The sequence below is a fragment of the Myxocyprinus asiaticus genome, chromosome 34 (genome assembly GCF_019703515.2).
Source record: "Myxocyprinus asiaticus isolate MX2 ecotype Aquarium Trade chromosome 34, UBuf_Myxa_2, whole genome shotgun sequence".
NCBI classification, from domain to species: Eukaryota; Metazoa; Chordata; class Actinopteri; order Cypriniformes; family Catostomidae; genus Myxocyprinus; species Myxocyprinus asiaticus.
In genome coordinates, this window is record NC_059377.1 from 34,675,041 (window position 1) to 34,692,531 (window position 17,491).

General features: G+C 38.7%; 1 protein-coding gene across 1 annotated transcript; it reads left to right on the forward strand.

The window, feature by feature from the left end:
- Positions 1 to 252: 252 nt before the first annotated feature.
- On the forward strand, positions 253 to 13,638 carry LOC127425135 (voltage-dependent calcium channel gamma-4 subunit-like). The gene is made up of 6 exons (XM_051670808.1): positions 253 to 326; positions 2,432 to 2,687; positions 8,781 to 9,008; positions 11,177 to 11,260; positions 11,392 to 11,532; positions 11,749 to 13,638. Exons 2-6 carry the CDS (start codon positions 2,657 to 2,659, stop codon positions 12,534 to 12,536), a joined length of 1,272 nt encoding a protein of 423 aa, XP_051526768.1. The 5' UTR covers positions 253 to 326; positions 2,432 to 2,656; the 3' UTR covers positions 12,537 to 13,638.
- Positions 13,639 to 17,491: the final 3,853 nt, after the last annotated feature.

Genomic DNA, 17,491 nt, shown 5'->3' on the forward strand with positions numbered 1-17,491 from the left:
AATAATTTAGAAAGGCAATATAATGTGTCATTAAACTCTTAAGACTGAATTTGGGCAAGTACAATCAGACTATTCTTCTCTCTCTGATTGAATCCATATCCTTTTCTCGATTAGTTAGTCTGTCATCCTGTAAACCTGTTCCTGGAGAACTGTGATTTGTCTTTTGGTCAATATTAAGCAAGTCCTGTAGCCTAATTCCTGCTTCAGCATCGTTTATTCATAAGAACACAACTGTCTCTTACCGCCCCCTCATTCACCGCCTCTTCAGAACCGCCTCACAGTATTAAGAGCAAAAATCAACAGGACTACATATATAAACTGTTGAGGTAAGCCGAACAAAACGAGTTATATTAGCTTTTGCATTTTTGTTACATTTTCAGCCGGCTTGTTGTAATTTATCTATAGAATATACGTAATCAATAGCGAAATTTGGCGGTTGTTGTGGGGTCGGTTTACTTGACGCGTGCAGCTTCGCTCGATTTATAAACGATTCAAATCTGTTTATTTATTTGACGTTTAACGCGAACGTGCTTATTTTGTTGTTTATTTACAAAAATACCTTTTTCGTTCGAATATTGAGAACTATATATTTTCACGAGCGTCTTTCAAGGCACGATGCGCGAGCGCAGTCTGAACGCTTCGGTCATTTACCCCAGTTACGGTCTCCGGAGAGACGTCTGTCAATCATTTTGACGGCTGAAGGAAATCAGTCATTGGTTTTTATGTTGTATCATCCCCTTTAAGACCAAAACAACAAATCATCGATCGACTGCAGGTCCATTGGCACCGCAATATCGCTACGTGTTGCTCTATAGTGGCACTGACCTATGCAACAAACAATATATGCACAGTGATAAAAGTTGACACTTTATACCTGGAATTTATCACCCACATAGCATGTGTTTATGTACGTCTGTCATGGCCTTATAAATGTTAGTGCACCTCAAGTTCATAGGATGCTTTTCCATTTATTCATTCATTCACATTCACACCCTAGACGCGAATGCCTCTTGATGTTTAATAACCTACAGTATAGTGCCGATGTGTTTTAATAGAAATACGGGCACTTTTAATTGCTTTAAACGCTTTGAGAAGTTTCAATTAAATTACCGATTGTGAATGGTTTGTGCGTATTCATTTCTGTTGATGAGATGAGGCAAGGTTGAACCATTAATGCAAGGCGCTTGAATCCTCTGGTTCTAACAGACATTACACAATGTTGCCATGCATTGTGAATGTTTCAGTTCGGTAAGGCTATTAGTGCCCTTCAGAAGTTCATTCATATGTATTAATTAAACCACTAGCTTGCCCGTTCTCCATAACATGGGAAATTTATGGCCAGAAGATGGCCTACTGTGTAGTGCTGGTAAGTCTTAAGTGAAAAACTGCATGCACTTTTACTCTATTATCAATATTTAATCATAATAAATAATAATGATGATAATAATAATTGTTATTATTATTAACAACAATGATAATAAAATAATTATAATTAGTATTTCTATTATTTTATTTGTATTTTATTTTTGTATAATCATCATCATCATTATTATTTAAATAATTTATAATAATAACAGAAAGGGATAGTTCACCCCACCTGTGTGACTTTCTTTCTTCCATAGAACACAAAAGGAGTTGTTAGGCAGAATGTTAGCCTCAGTCACCGTTCCCTTTCATTGCATGGAGAGAAAAAAAAGATGCAATGAAAGTGAATGGTTACTGAGGCTGTCAGTCCATAACATTCTGCCTAAACATCTTCTTTTGTGTTTATACGAGTTTGGTGTCCCTATCTAAAGTAAAACTTCCTGTGCTTGCGACCTCACCATTTGTGTTCCTGTGTCTGAGAATGAGCAAGAGTGACAGGACTCTGAACAGACAGAAATCTAACTAACCGCCTATTAGAGTCTGAGCTTGTAATGGGGGAACAGATCAGCTGTCTTCACTGTGCGTGTCATTACCGCATAACCATATAGTCAGAAAAGAACGCTGATTGAAGTCACCTGCCAGGTGCATTTTGGACATCCATGACAGTTGAGGGTTTCTCAAATCAGTAGGTATGTTATGATGAATAACCCCCCCCCCCCCATCACCACCTCACTCACCAACATCACCCCCCATCCAACTCACACACACCATGCTGTTCTGTTCTCGACTTCAGAATTCACTGTTGCCATGGTGACGGAATGGTGCACGCTCTGTCTTGCTTTCTCTCTATTCTCTTTATCTTTGTATATCCGTAGCTCTTCCAGCGGATGTATGGCGACATAGCCATCTAGTTTTGCTGCTAGTCTGGACAAGATACATGTAAAACATACTGCTTAAATGACAATGATAATGTAACAGCAATAGAACATTATCCAAGCTGCTTTTCTGCACCACAAACCTTAAACTTGTCTGTTTCAGCCCTTTTTTCTTGTTTGTTTCTCTGCAGAAGAAGTGTTAGGATTTCTGCCATGAAATCTCTCTAAGAGGAGAAAAGAAGCAAAACCTAGAAAATCTACACCCACCCACGGGCAGAAGAGAGAAAGAAAGAGAGTGAGTGAGCAGGGGGGAGCCTGGAAGAGGGGAGGGGGGAAAGAAAGAGAGAGGGATAACAGTCGATGGATGCTGCTTGGACGTTCTGGTCGGTACAATCTACTGTGACAAGGACCAGAGGATGGACGGAAAGGGAAGACACATTCCTCCAGGTAATTGGATCTTATTAATGGCCGCCAGTGATGTGCAGCGACCACCGAGTCTTGTGCTTGTCATCAGATGTTTATTGAAATGAGTGTATTCCAGTGTGTCAACATGGTTTTCGGCTTCTTCTGTAAATGTTCACGTCTCTTACTGTTGTCTGATCAGTAAAACTTTCTTTATTTGGTTTGCTCATAGTTCATATGTTCTCTTGTAATGGTCTATTTCAGATATCCTCTTAAAGGAAAATATCATATGGAAAACCTACCCAATCAATACTTAATGCTTTTTTTCAATTAGCAATTTGTTTAATTTTTAATTTTAAGCAGTTAAAGCTGCAATTGTCTCAAAAATGGTGGCCATATATTTCATTTCATTTAAACATATTCAGTGCTGGGTAGTAACGGACTACATGTAATCTGAATTATATAATCAGATTACAAAAATCAAGTACTTGTAATTATATTAAATTAAAGTTTAAAATAGTCGAAATTAGATTAAAATTACTTTTTGGGGGCCTGGGTAGCTCAGCAAGTGACTACCACACCTGGAGTCGCAAGTTTGAATCCAGGGCGTGCTGAGTGAATCCAGTCAGGCTTCCTAAGCAACCAATTGGCCCGGTTGCTATGGTGGGTAGAGTCACGTTGGGTTAACCTCCTCGTGGTCACTATAATGTGGTTCTCGCTCTCGGTGGGGCGCGTGGTGAGTTGTGTGTGGATGCCGCGGAGAATAGCGTGAAGCCTCCACACGCGCTAGGTCTCCGCGGTAACGCGCTAAACAAGCCACGTGATAAAATGCGTGGATTGACGGTCTCAGACGCGGAGGCAACTGAGATTCGTCCTCTACCACCCGAATTGAGGTGAGTCACTATGCCACCATGAGGACCTAGAGCACATTGGGAATTGGACATGCCATACTGGGGAGAAAAGGGGAGAAAATCCCCCCCAAAAAGTTACTTTTTGATTAAATGATTACAAACTATTGTGGCAACGGCAGTAAATTGTTTATAATCTCGTGCGACCCCGCGTCCACATGCATGGACGTTGTATTTTGGCTTCACTATACGCAACGCATAATTTCATTTAATTTAAATCAATTGATCTCAGTTTAGGACACTCTGGACTGTCAGTAAAGGGTTAAATGTTTGATGCACAAAAGCACATGCTGTTTTATCATGTGACAAAAGAACATGGTGACGATCACAGCAGAGTTTGTCTTTGGGAGAAACACCAATAAAATTACATCTGTTAAGAAAACTAATAAAGCTTTTACAATGAAAACTGATTGTCAGAAGAGTCTCTAGTTTCATACGATATGCCATTTTTAAAATTTGAGTGATTTATCGCGAAACACTACGCTGCTAAGCACAATGTACTCTATAGTGGACAATAGTGCTAATTCTTCATTAGAAATCCTATATTTACTGTGTATTTTCACATTGAGTAAAAATGTTTGCTTTCAGAGGCTTTATATGGAGATGAAAATAAGATGCATTTTGAACTGTTCTGAGACAAGTGAAGACAGACAGCACACTGGAGGTTAAGTCATTCGCTAATTAGGGAGCAAGGGAGCATCCTGTAGCTTTAAGCCAAGTGCATGCAATCCAATCTTACTATCAAAAGTTCAGTTTCAGGCTGCAGATGATGTTTGAACCACTCAACATTGTTGGCAGACATGGGACAATGGCAATCAGTAAATAGATTCAGAATTTATAATGTATAATTTTATTTTAACATGGCTGGCAGTGATTGGATGATGTTGGCCATTACTTGTATCAGAATAAATTATGCTAATTTCTGATTGGTAAAATGTTTCAGCACTGGCCATCACTTGTTTGTTTGACAGTGCAGAGAGAGAACATTGAGATTTTGTTGCCAAAGTACAAAAATATAGGTTGTAACAAAAGTAAAATCAAGTAAAATAATTTTTATTTGTATAGTTTTATTTTAATTTGTGCTTTTCCCAACACACATTGTTCCAAAGCAGGTTTACAGAAAATCAGCTGTGATGTCTGTAATGTCTCAAAAACATGAATGACCAACACTCCTGGAAACAAAATAAACAATTTGATAAAAAAAAAAAAAAAAAAAAACTTTCTATAAAAAATCTGGCTTGGTATTATTTAAAATTTCACAATTTAGTCCTGCTGTCCACATATGTGGACATATTTTTTTATTTATTATTATTATTATTTGTGCAAGTTTATTAAGTGCTACTAGTTGCAAGCCAAAAAAAAAAAAGGAAATGGAAAATGCACACAGCAGTTATGCTCGGGTCTCAGGAGGATAAATTACTGATCCCCAATTTTGTTTTTACTTTTAATTCTAAATCAACCTACCGCTGATATACATAAGACCATGCCTCCTCATGACGAGTAATTATGTAAGTTTCTAAACACTGCTGATGTACAGTATAGCTGTGTAATACTGTCTACATCATATCAAATGACCTTCTTTAATTATTGATTCTGTAAGTCTAGACAAAATTCTAGAAGACAATAGTTAAAAACAAATCCTCTTCTAAATAAGAATAATTCACACCAACTTTTTCTGCTATCTTTGCCAAAAATAGCAAGTAAAACACATAAAAATAGTATTAATTTGCATATCTTGATTCATTAAGTTTTCTTAAATGCATATCAATATATTTAGGAATTTCTTCTTAAAGGAGCAATATGTAACATTGACATCAAGCGTTTAAAATGGGTACTGCAGTCCAAATTCAAAATATTGGAGAGAGTTGTCTCCCTCGCCCCCTCCTCCCCAGACTCCAAGCTCATGCAGGTTGCCAGGTGGAGGACACGCAACAGGAACGAGCAAACTGACAATGGAAAGCGATGAGCCTTACACTGTAAGTTGATCAGCTAATGTATATGTTTGCAATGTTTTTATTGTATGCAAATTATAAACCAGCTCGTGGATTTTTTATAACTCTGTCAATGTTAGCTGGCTTCCATGGCTGCAGCGCGCTGTGTTTGCCCGCTAACTTGTGTCAAATCTGGCAACCTGAGGTGTCAAAATACTACTGGGAAATGGGCAGTAAACACAAACAGAAATTCCGGCCCGGAACGGACATTTCAAAGTAGAATATACTGGCTGTAGCATTGTTTTCGGAGAATCCAGTATTTCAATTTAGCATGTTTCCTAAATCTCTAATAACATATTATGATAATTTTATGGTTTAGTACAGAAAATATATTACATATTGCTCCTTTAAATGTATGTGATATCAGAGGTAATCCAAATGTAATCCAAAAACAATCAGATTAGATTACCTAAAAAAAATCTAAGATATTGCAGTACTGATTGCAATTTTTATCATATAATTTGTAATCAGTACCGGATTGCAATTCTGAAGTAATCTTCCCAGCACTGATCATATTGTATCATTGTTACTGTAACCATTCTTTTGGTTTCTCAAGCAATTGTATTTATTTATCATAAAATATTGATTGCTTAAATGTACTCATATGTACTTTTATGTTATATTGTCTGGGATCTGTTTGAAACTCATTGAAGTGACTGATTTTGGTTCAGCTGTCTTTTTTGCATTAGACATGCAGTAAATGGACATATTTACCTTTATTAATTACAAACAAATCTAGTCTTCTAAGAGAAAGTAATGGACCATAGCCCAAATATCTTTGTCCAGATCAACATGCTCGAATTACTATATAAAAGCTCTATCCATGCAAAGAAATGCTTGAAAACAGCTGTCTCGAACTGTTCATAATAACTGCTTTTTTCAATGGGACTAAGAACAGCACTGTTGTTTGGTGTAAAACATATGACCCTTTGATATCTGCATCTAATGTGACCCTTTGACTTCTGCATCTAATGTGTTGTGCCTGTAGTCAACTTTTTCATTCAATATTACAAAGGTATAATCAAAAGTTGACACATAAAGTAACTGTACCTGACTCTTATGATGGCTTGGTTGGTTCCCAATAAAAGCATCTTACTCTTAAAGTTTTGCATTTAGTACAATCTTGTAGTTCACAAACTATCAGTTACAAAGCCTACCCTGAGATCAGATCTTAGTAACTTATGTTTGGGCACTTTGATGACATTTGTACTTTATGCATCACAGTTCAAAATGTCTTCACAATATGCAGTGTGAACTGATCTTTCAACATTTTATATGCCTAACACTCAATATCTCACCTTCCTGTAATTTTGGGCTCCCATTACTATATTTATTTTTGACTTTTTCTTCAACTTTGTCATCCTTTGCTGATACTGTAGAGCCTTTTTTCCATCCATTTCACGTTCAACACCCTGTTAGCCCCTATTTAGTCCCCCTCAGTCCATCCGCTGGCCATTCTAATCTGATTGGCTGACTTTATGCAACTTCTTGGAGCAAGGGTAGACACATCTTTTTATCAGTCTGTCTGGGCTGATAAAGTTACCGGGTTGATACAATGAGTGCTTCTGAGGATGAAATTGCAATTGATCAGAGTCTAATTACATTCCCTGCTATTTATTGGCATTTTCATTACAAACATTTGTAGAGATTGAGATGGAGATTGTTTAAGGCATTTACATCTTACACCAGACAATCTTACACAGACTATGCTTAAACCAACAATGTGTGAGGTCATGTAAATGCCTTAAACAGCTTTCCTTTATCGGGTCATGGTCATAAATGGGTTAAGCAAAAAAAAAAAAAAAAAAAAAACTGTAGGCACACAGATTTTTGCCTGTTTACCCTGATTTCACGTTGCAATCATGGTCAATCGATAAAAATTGTAATCAAATTAATTACATGATATGCTAATGGATTAATAAAAAATAATCACAATTAATCACATATAAATATTTACCTTGACAGGCCCCCAAATAAAGGTAATTTAGATATAATAATTATTAGTATAATATATATATATATATATATATATATATATATATATATATATATTATATATTATATAATATAAATATTATAATTCAGACAATTAAAATACATTATATCATATACTTTATTGTTTGAACAGACAAGTAAGGGATTTAGACAATAAAAAAAGTGTCTTCAAAAGTCAAAATATTATGTCCATATCATTGAATATAAACCTATTATTGGCCTACTTCCCTCTGCTCTATTTTTAATTGTTAGTCTATGTACTCATATATCAGATGGACGCTTTTGGAGCGAGTCAATTTGGATGTGTCGCGTCTCACTAGTTTTCTGTGCCTCTAGTCCTAAGCGCAGTGTTTAAAGTATGATGTGCCAAGTTAAGCGTAGTTTAATCTTTGAAAAACACGTATAGAAATCCCAGCTCAGTCCAGTTGTCTTTGAGCACAAAAGTATGATTTTGGAAGGCCGCGATGGGATAAAGGTGCCTCAGGTCATTCCTGGCAGGGTACTCGGCCTTAAAGGCTCCATATGTTTAGGATCAGGGATGGGGGCAGGGTTAGGGTATCTGCTGTCTGCCTGGAACAAACCCAGGCACCTTTTGTACAATGAATGTAGAAGGCTGAGTTTTCAGCTCGTTGGTTTGACGATTTGGAATGCTGACTGCCCACTAAAGCATCAAGGTGGAACATTTAGCTTGAATTGCTCTGATTGTTGGAACATTCCTTATTACGGAATTTAAGTACAGGTCATGATTATTTGTCTTAATTTTCTTAATTTTTCATATGCTGTAATTAATTGCATTAAATTAACGCATTAAGTCGATAGCCCTAATGTTAACACCTTTACCGGCTTCTGAAATGTGCGCAAATGTTGTTTGCATGACAGTTTACATTTTGACGCCAAAAGCAGAGAATAATCAGATGATTTCAAATCTCATGTTAACACAGTTTTCTTGCATTCAGATATTTTGAATAAACTGATTTTTTTGTGGTGTGCATGTAAATGCACTCACTGCTGCACCATTTTTTGTAAATGGTGCAACAGTGTTCTTAATTGCATAAAATCAAAATAAATAATGGTTAGTTGATTTAGTCAAATGGTCTCTTCATGTCTAAGCAAGTGGTTCTTGGTGAGAATAAGCTGCAACATGGACCAGACCATTACTGTTTTGTCTGGCTATGCGAGACTAGCCTGTTTAATTTTTGCTGGGATTTTACCCTACATCTGTGTTTCTCTGTTCATGTGTTCAGCCATGGTGTGGTGCGAGCGGGGAATTCAGGTGCTTCTCACCACTGTGGGAGCTTTCGCAGCCTTCGCCTTGATGACCGTGGCCATTGGCACGGACTACTGGCTGTACGCTCGGGCCTTTATCTGCAACAGCACTGCCAATTCCTCTCAGGATGACTCCCACAACAAGGACAAGAAGGATCCTGGAGCCCTTACCCACTCTGGCCTCTGGAGGATTTGTTGCCTGGAAGGTAAGTGAACGGCTGTGTTTGAGTGTGGGGGTGGAGGAATGGGCCGTGTATGTTTGTGAAGGGGGAAATGGTGCATTAAGGAGGTCCCCACCTGTGCAAATTTTCCAAGTGATTCATGAAAGTTATATTCTAGAAGGAAATATTGTAGGATTTTGGCTTTTTATTTCCATTATGCTGTACATACAAGGCCTAATATATTTTGTATTTATTTTTTTGCAGCTCCATATTGATCAATGCTTATTTTGACTGAACCTGGCAGGAAGTGGTTCTTAACAGTTGTAACTAACACGTCAAAGCATGGCCTCTTGTTCTGTTTTTTACACGAAGTTTAATATTTAAATGTATGAATGAAATTACGTTTAATTAAATAGCTCTAAATCAGTCCATTTATGGCATTGCATTTTACAGAAATCATTACTTAGATGATTTATCTAAATGTTTTTTCAAAAAGCTATAGATAAAGGAATAGATCACCCAAAAATGAGAATTTTATCTACTCACTCTCATGTTGTTTGAACCACTTTTTTTTTTTTTCAGTGGAACACAAAAGGTGTTTCGACTGAGTTTTAATAATATACATTATTATTTTCAGGGAATAACAATATATATTAGTAATGACAAATTTCAGTACGTTTCTTGCGCAAAGCTATCACGTGGCTTCAGAAGACTTAGCAATATATGGAGTTATATGGACTACTTTTGGAATTTGTGAGCCATATGTCATGTCTAATTTTGTTGTATGGAAAAGAGCAGCTTGGGTATTTTCTTTTAACTACTTTTGGGTTCTGTACAAATTATATCATTAGAGAGTATATTATGACAGAATTTTCATTTTTGAGAGAGAGAGCTATCCCTTCAAAATGTGTTTTTTTCTTTTGTTTGTTTTTTTGCATGACCCAACAGAAGATGACCACAATAAGCTTAGGCAGGTTTTGCAAGAGTGCAAATATTTGACAGTCCTTTCTACAAGCATGGAGACATAATCTCATGTGCTGCAACAAAAACAGTAAGCTTTGACATGCTGGTGAAATATGCTACAAAGGGGCAGGAAGTCAAAACCATAACAAGCTGATTTCATTGGCTAGTTTTAGGTTTACATTAAAGTTATCAAAAACATTGCGGGAAGAACAGCCTCCATATCTTTTTAGCCATTGAGCTCTGCAATGATTCGCTATTTATTTTTTCTAACCTAGCAGCATTCAACAGAGTACATCTCTTGCTCATGCCAAGTCTCAAGAGACATGTTTTTAACAAACATGGGCTGTATTTTTCTGTTTGTATTAGAAACCTAGAGGAGTGCATGTCAGTGGCTGTGATTATGTGATGAGTCATCGCAGGTCAAAGGTGCCATGCAGTGCTATCGATGCATTTGCTGCATAATCAAACCACACAAAAACAAAGTCAGTTTGACTTGTAATATTGCTCACTTTGGTCCTCTGCTTTAAATATCACAAATGGATAGCCTTTTTAAGGGAAATGTATGCCTTCATCATTCTTATCCTTGAAACTGAGAAAAAATCGCAAACATTCTCAAAGTGAATGCTTAAAATGCAGTTCTCTAATAAGTAATAAAGAACTGCTTAAAATCTCTTTTAAAATCTGGAATTCCAATCATGATACAAAATTTCTTGCACACAGATGCGATAAACATGCTCAAGGGATCACGTTTTCCATCTTCTAGCATTAAAGTAAGTTAGCGAGCACTAGAAGACACTGGTCATAGGCAATGGACTAAAGTGTTATCTAAAATGGACAGTTTATATCACACAAGATACCTTTGACTTAGAAGAATGAATCAAACCTTAGAAATATATTCTTCTAAATCCATATATCCAATGGCTGGTCCACTGGCTAGCTAGACCAGCACCAGACCAGCTCAAAACAGCATGGAAATTCATGAAGGTCTAAGATGTTTTTTTTTAGCAGGTTAAGCTTCACATATCCGTACGGAAATGTGTATATATTGTATATACTGTATATTGTGTGTGTGTGTGAATGTGTGTGTGTGTAAGAGAGAGGACAGGAAATGAGGGGAAGAAGAGGTGGAAAAAGGATGGGGAAATGATGTGAGCCAGATTTGACCAATTTGGATACTTTGGATAGTTTGTTCAGAAACCAGAAATTATTGTAACACTTTTGAAGTATCTCTAACACATTCTCTCTCTTAGGATTAAAGAGAGGAGTGTGTTCCCAGATTAATCATTTTCCCGAAGATGCCGATTATGACCAGGATGCGGCAGAGTATCTTTTACGTGAGTCACTGGTCTTTTTGTGCATGTTTCTACAGTCTAAAAGATAATGTTTGCATTCTAAATAAAGGGATATGGGAAAACAATTAATTTAAACATAAAATGTGTTTTTTGCCTCTCTTTTCTTCTCCTAGGTGTAGTCAGGGCCTCCAGTATATTTCCTATCCTCAGTGCCATATTATTGCTGCTAGGTGGAGTGTGTGTGGCATCTAGTCGGTTTTATAAGACAAAAAGACACATCATCTTGGGAGCAGGCATTTTGTTTGTAGTTGCAGGTATGGAACTACATTTTATTGTTATGCCATTTATGGTTTACACCTTGTTTATGTTAGCCATATTAATCAATAATTTGTCCTCAGTATCATATTTAAATGTGCAGAATTTGTAATAATGTTCAATACATAACTAGCCATGGGCCATCAAGCCATCCTTATTGTTGAGCCCTGCAGTATAAAAAACCTAGACTAACTTGCTTTTCTTGCATTGATCAGGGCTGAGCAACATCATTGGCGTCATTGTATACATCTCAGCAGCACTGAGCGACATCTCTCCCAAAAAGGATGAAGACAAGAAGTGGCATTACTCCTACGGCTGGTCCTTCTACTTTGGCGGCTTGTCATTCATCCTTGCGGAGGTGGTGGGCGTGCTGGCCGTCAACATTTACATCGAACGCAACAAAGAACTGCGCTGTCGTTCGCGCACAGACCTCTTCCGCAGTACCACCTCTGCTGTGTTACGCTTGCCGGGATACCGCTTCCGTCGACGCTCCTCCCGCTCCAGTTCGCGCTCAACGGCCGAACCAACGCGCTCCCGTGAGCAGTCCCCCACCTCAGCCATCGCTCCAAAGAACTTCGGCCCACCCCTGGCTGCCGGCCCACCGCCATTTTCAGTAGCCACGCTTCCCAATCCTCATACGCCCTCCGGAGGAGGGATGGGCGATATATCGATGTACACGCTGGGTAGGGAAGGTAAGCCACCGATGTACGGCACAGTCGACCGTGCAACGCTCTACCAGCTGCATAATTACTTTCCGACAAAGGAAGGAGGTGGGGGCGTTCTTATGACAGGTACTCTACCTTCTCTGTCTAAGTCTAACCTGGCTGCGTCGGCCAACGCCACCCTCAATACCTCTTCTTCCTCTGGCGCCCAGCAGGCACCACTGTCGGCCGGGTCCTCCGCAACCATGGAGAGGGATCGAGGGCTGGGTACCTTGGATCGATTAGGCAAAGGAGACAGTTCAAATACTAACACACTCAACAGGAGAACCACACCTGTGTGATGAGGGGTTCAAAGGGGAAGGGAGGAGAGTAAAGGAGAAGACGAGGGATTACACAAAGGGGGGGTTAGGATAAAAGGGAGAGATAAGAGCATGAAAGGGCTGCAAAACAAGCCAGGTCCGCTCACAATACTGAAAAAGGAACAAGAAGGCAATACATCCTCGTTTTTCTCTCCATTTCCATTTTTGAACATGACTAGAGTAACAGAATTCCATCCGCACTTCTTATTGATTCATGTTGAAATACTTTGTGTGTGATGGTGATCTTTTGGTTCTTTGACCTCTTTCAATTCTAGTGCTTTATCATCAGGTTATGCCTGTAACTTATTTAGCATTCCAATATTGTTGTTGTTTTTATTATAGTAGTTGTTACTGCTGGGTTAACTTGTACATTTTTTACTGAGGTATTTTTTTTTCTTCATTTGTTTGCACAATTATCCATTTTACTTATTTTGATTGAACTCATACTGAACTCAACTGATAGATTTTTCTTGCACATGTTGACACTATAATTCATGATGTCATTCAGTGTCAAGCATGTGTTAATTTGAGAGAATATGACTATTCAATTTTTTTAGTTTTTACAAAGATTAATAATATTTAGATCTGTGGAACTTTTTAATTGTAATTGTAAGTGTACAAGTAGTTAAGTCTTCATATAAATATATTTCATTTGGTTTATCATATTAAGAGTCTAAATATTGTTACTATGGGATAGCAATGATAATGAACTGCTTTAGAGACTGATTTGGGACTGGAAGTAAAAGAGAAAAAGAGAGGGATAGAATATAGAAATGAAAGGCATTCATTCCAGGGGAGCAATACCTATAACTAAAAACCTCACCAGAAAAGACAAAAAAATCTATTAGATGTATAGTATATTATGAATATATACAGTGTGTATATATATATATATATAGTGTGTGTGTGTGTGTGTGTGTGTGTGTGTGTGTGTGTGTGTGTGTGTGTGTGTGTGTGTGTGAAAAAAACATTTTTGCTAAAATAAAATGATATATTCTATGAATGTGTAAAACTGAGATCTATGTGCATACTGTTAGCAGTTTTGACTGCCGCATATTATTATTATTCATGTTTATTTGTAACTTTGAATGCATGATTCATATCTAATATATGATATATTCATAATGGTCTGCCCTTTGGCTTTTTGTACATTGCATATATGTGGTCATAAAGATGGATTTGGAATGACACAGGGGGGTCAACAGGACTAGAGCGGGATTTGGTATGCATAGACCTACACAGATTTTAACACAATGCATAATATGTTTTCCTATCTCCTATAAAGACAAATTCTCCACTCCATATCTATGGGAAGCACAAAAGGTGTCTTCAAGGGGACGGAGTGCACACCAATAGAGTGCCTATATGATCACCTGGTGAGATCTGCTAAACATATTAGAGAGAAAAGCTCACATGAACCACAACTGATTCCAATGTGCCCTTTTCACATTTCTGGGTTTTGAATATGGAAGTAAACTATAGCAGGGTGAACTTCACCACGGACGTATAGAGGTAAATGGGAGGCAAAAGAAAATATTATTTTTTGTATCCAGGCTACACTGGTATAATTTGGTCAAAACAAGGTATCTTAAGAGGCAGCATAATGTTGCTGCCTACCTTGTAGACAGGGCTGGAAATGGGATGCTTTTTATTCACATAGTCAAAGCGATTTATACAGTATATGATGAATAGTACAACACTGTCTGCATGATTTTTCTTTGTATGGTTGGTTTATGTAAACATGCGCTAGACGGCCGTCTTCTACTGTTGCGTCGCATCTGTTACACAGGGCAGCAGATCAGGAGTGATAGAGGGGATGGGGAGAGGGGTTCTGAGTGGGTCCAACACTTGACACTTGACCGGGTTCAAATGCATAAAAACCACTCATTAATTCTTAAGGTGAACTATCACATTGTAGAGATTTTGGTATTTGAATCACTTTGGTCCCCCCATTTCCAGCACTGCTTGTAGAGCAGGCTTTGTGTTGGGAGTGCGCAAATGATGCTTTTAAAATCCTGTCTAGGTAGGCAGCTCATAGGTTTTGGAACAGAGCTTGGCTGCAGATTTATGAGTAAAGCGCTACCTGATTTGTTTGTCTTAGGTTTAGGGGTAAGTTTGGGGTTATAGTTTCTCCAGTTTATCAAGTTGCACTTTTACTGATGAATATTACTGAATCATACAAATAGGTATCACTTTCCTTGTGAATATAAATAACTTTTCCCCAGCCATTCTACGTTTCGGAAATTCACCGTCTAATCTGGCTATCTAGAATTTCTATCATACACCCCAACACCGTACAAATGCCTTGAGACCACACCCAAGAGGGCGAGAGTGATAACAGGAATGAGGCTTCACATACACACAGACAAACACGAGAACAATGCATTAAAGCCAAAGCCTAGCTCAAGGGAAGGACATGACGGAGAGTGACCATTCTCCACAGTGTCACACTCACTTTTATCAAATATGCTGACTGGGGGGCCTCATTTGTGTGTGTGTGTCCATCCACTTCTACAGATCCCAACAGATATTTTGCCCTAGGCATCCTGACATGTCTTTCAGAGATTTGGCAGGCAGTAAAATTTCACCTGTGCACCTATTCAAGGGAGCTGTCATCACTCTGAGTTACAGTTTGAATTTACATCAAGAGCGCTCATGTCTAAACCACATGGATCCTCCTCATGGAAATCATGTTTTTCTATTATAGCAGGAAATTTCCGTTGACTTCCACTGTGTTATGCTGAGCTATTGATGTTATAGAAACCCTAACCCTCACATAAATCTTTTAGCATTTTAAGATTTTATTTAAAACATTTAGAATGTTTAAGCCATTTTCCTCATGGGCAATGTTGGCTAGTCTCCGCTATGTAGGTGATTTAGGTTTTACTATACTTGAGGAAACATTTGGCCCCCACAATCTAGGCAAAGTATACAAATCTTCTATGAAACACAGGAGTTCAGCATCAAGCCTGAACCACACATTTCCCAACTTACACACAAAAAAGTCAGCAGAAAAAACAATATTAAACAACTAAACAACATTATGAATCGGTTGGGTGTAAGATAAGATGCCCTACACTGGCATTGGAATACAGTGAGCCATCATAAGCTAACTAAAGCTGTGTGTGTGTGTGTTTGTGTGTGTGTGTGTGTGTGTGTGTGTGTGTGTGTGTGTGTGTGTGTGTGTGTGTGTGTGTGTGAAAGGGAGAGTTTTCAGAGGTCAAAGCTACAAGGGCAGAGTTTAAAGATAGGCTGATTTACACAACCATATGTCTGTAACTCATCAGACGATTCGGTTGCTATGTGGCTGGCATAATTATGTAGGTCACAATGAAGGTACAGATACCTGATACATAACAGAAGTCGTAACCAAACATAAGTAGATCTGCCCAAGCCATATTTGTCTCACTCAAGGTTTAGGTCTGAAATCAACTATACTTAAACACAGTCAAAGAGATGGTAACTATTTCTACGAGGTTAGATGATCAGCCATGAGATGGTTAGGTGGCTCTGTAAGTGAAGGGAACTGCATTTCTAATCCTTGTTTGAGTTGCTTACGTTCTCCGGAGCATGATTGGCCACGCTCTAAATTTAGAGGAAGCAGGAGGGAGGAAATGAGATGAGTGGGATGAACGGGGAGATGGAAATCTGGAAGAAGGTCAAGAGAGATGACATGTGTTTCTATGTGACAGTGAGAGAAAGAAATGAGGTATGAAGGCAAGAGTTTGATGTTGCATTGGTTTTATTAGTTTGTATCAAATTTGCATTCATTCAAGTGCAGAGAATGGTCACAATAACATGATTGGCACACGTGGTAACGTATATTATGACAGCATGCCGAATATCCGAAACGGATGGATGAAAATAGGCAATAGGATTGCGGCTTCAGCGAGGATGTCATTTCACAGATCTGGCAAACACTGAAATGCATGCAGGAGGTATTGTAGACAGCACACTTATGAAATGCATGAGATGTTGGTGGCGGGTGACTAAGTTCTGTATAGGAATCAATGAACTGTAACAAGCGACAGCGAGACAAACAGACCCAAGAGCAGAGGAACAGTTCAAAGGATTTATTTACAATAAATATGAGTAGTCACTGTGAATGTCAAGGATCACGGCACCGGCTGCAGCAGCGGGAGAGGATCTCTGAGAAGCGTGCGCGTCGTGGCCGCGCAAGGGGCAATCCATAAAGAATGTGTTCATAGAATGATTGTGTGTGTTGTGGAAGTCAGGAATAGATTCGTGGAATCCTCCGCTGAAGCTTAGTGAGGTGCAGAACAACACCCAGCAGGGTAGGGTGATCTAGCTCCTGACATGTGGGCAAAGATGAGGCATCCTCCGTGGAAACCCAGCTGACACACAGCAAACTGGAAGGCAACCACACACCCAACACACGGGCAACCAACAGATACATGAGACAGGATCTATTAGGCAGAGAGAGTAAGGTTAGTTACTTCACACCAAACAACAATCTAGTGAGACATTCAGTCAACACTGAACTACATTTAACATTAAATCAAACAATCCAGCAAAGAACATGACACATGAGGGGATTAATATAGGCATGAACTAACAAGGAACAGGTGCCGCTCGCCAGCTGAAAGTTGGCATGATCAGTGTTCCCATGGAAACAATCAGGGTTCCCATGGAAATGCACATTCCGTGTGCCAGCAGCACCTGAAACACATGAGGAAGAAAACATCAACGCGCTTGCAACAAAACAAACAGGGAACGATGATGTCATGGTCCCGTCAGACAAAAACCCAACCTGACAAGGTAACAGGACCGTGACATCACCAGAGAGCGCAGAGCAGGACCCATGCGCTCACACCAAGACAGGACACAAAACACAAGACAGAACATGGGGCGATGATATCACGGTCCCATCAGATAAAAACCCAACCTGACAAGGTGACAGGACCGTGACATTACAC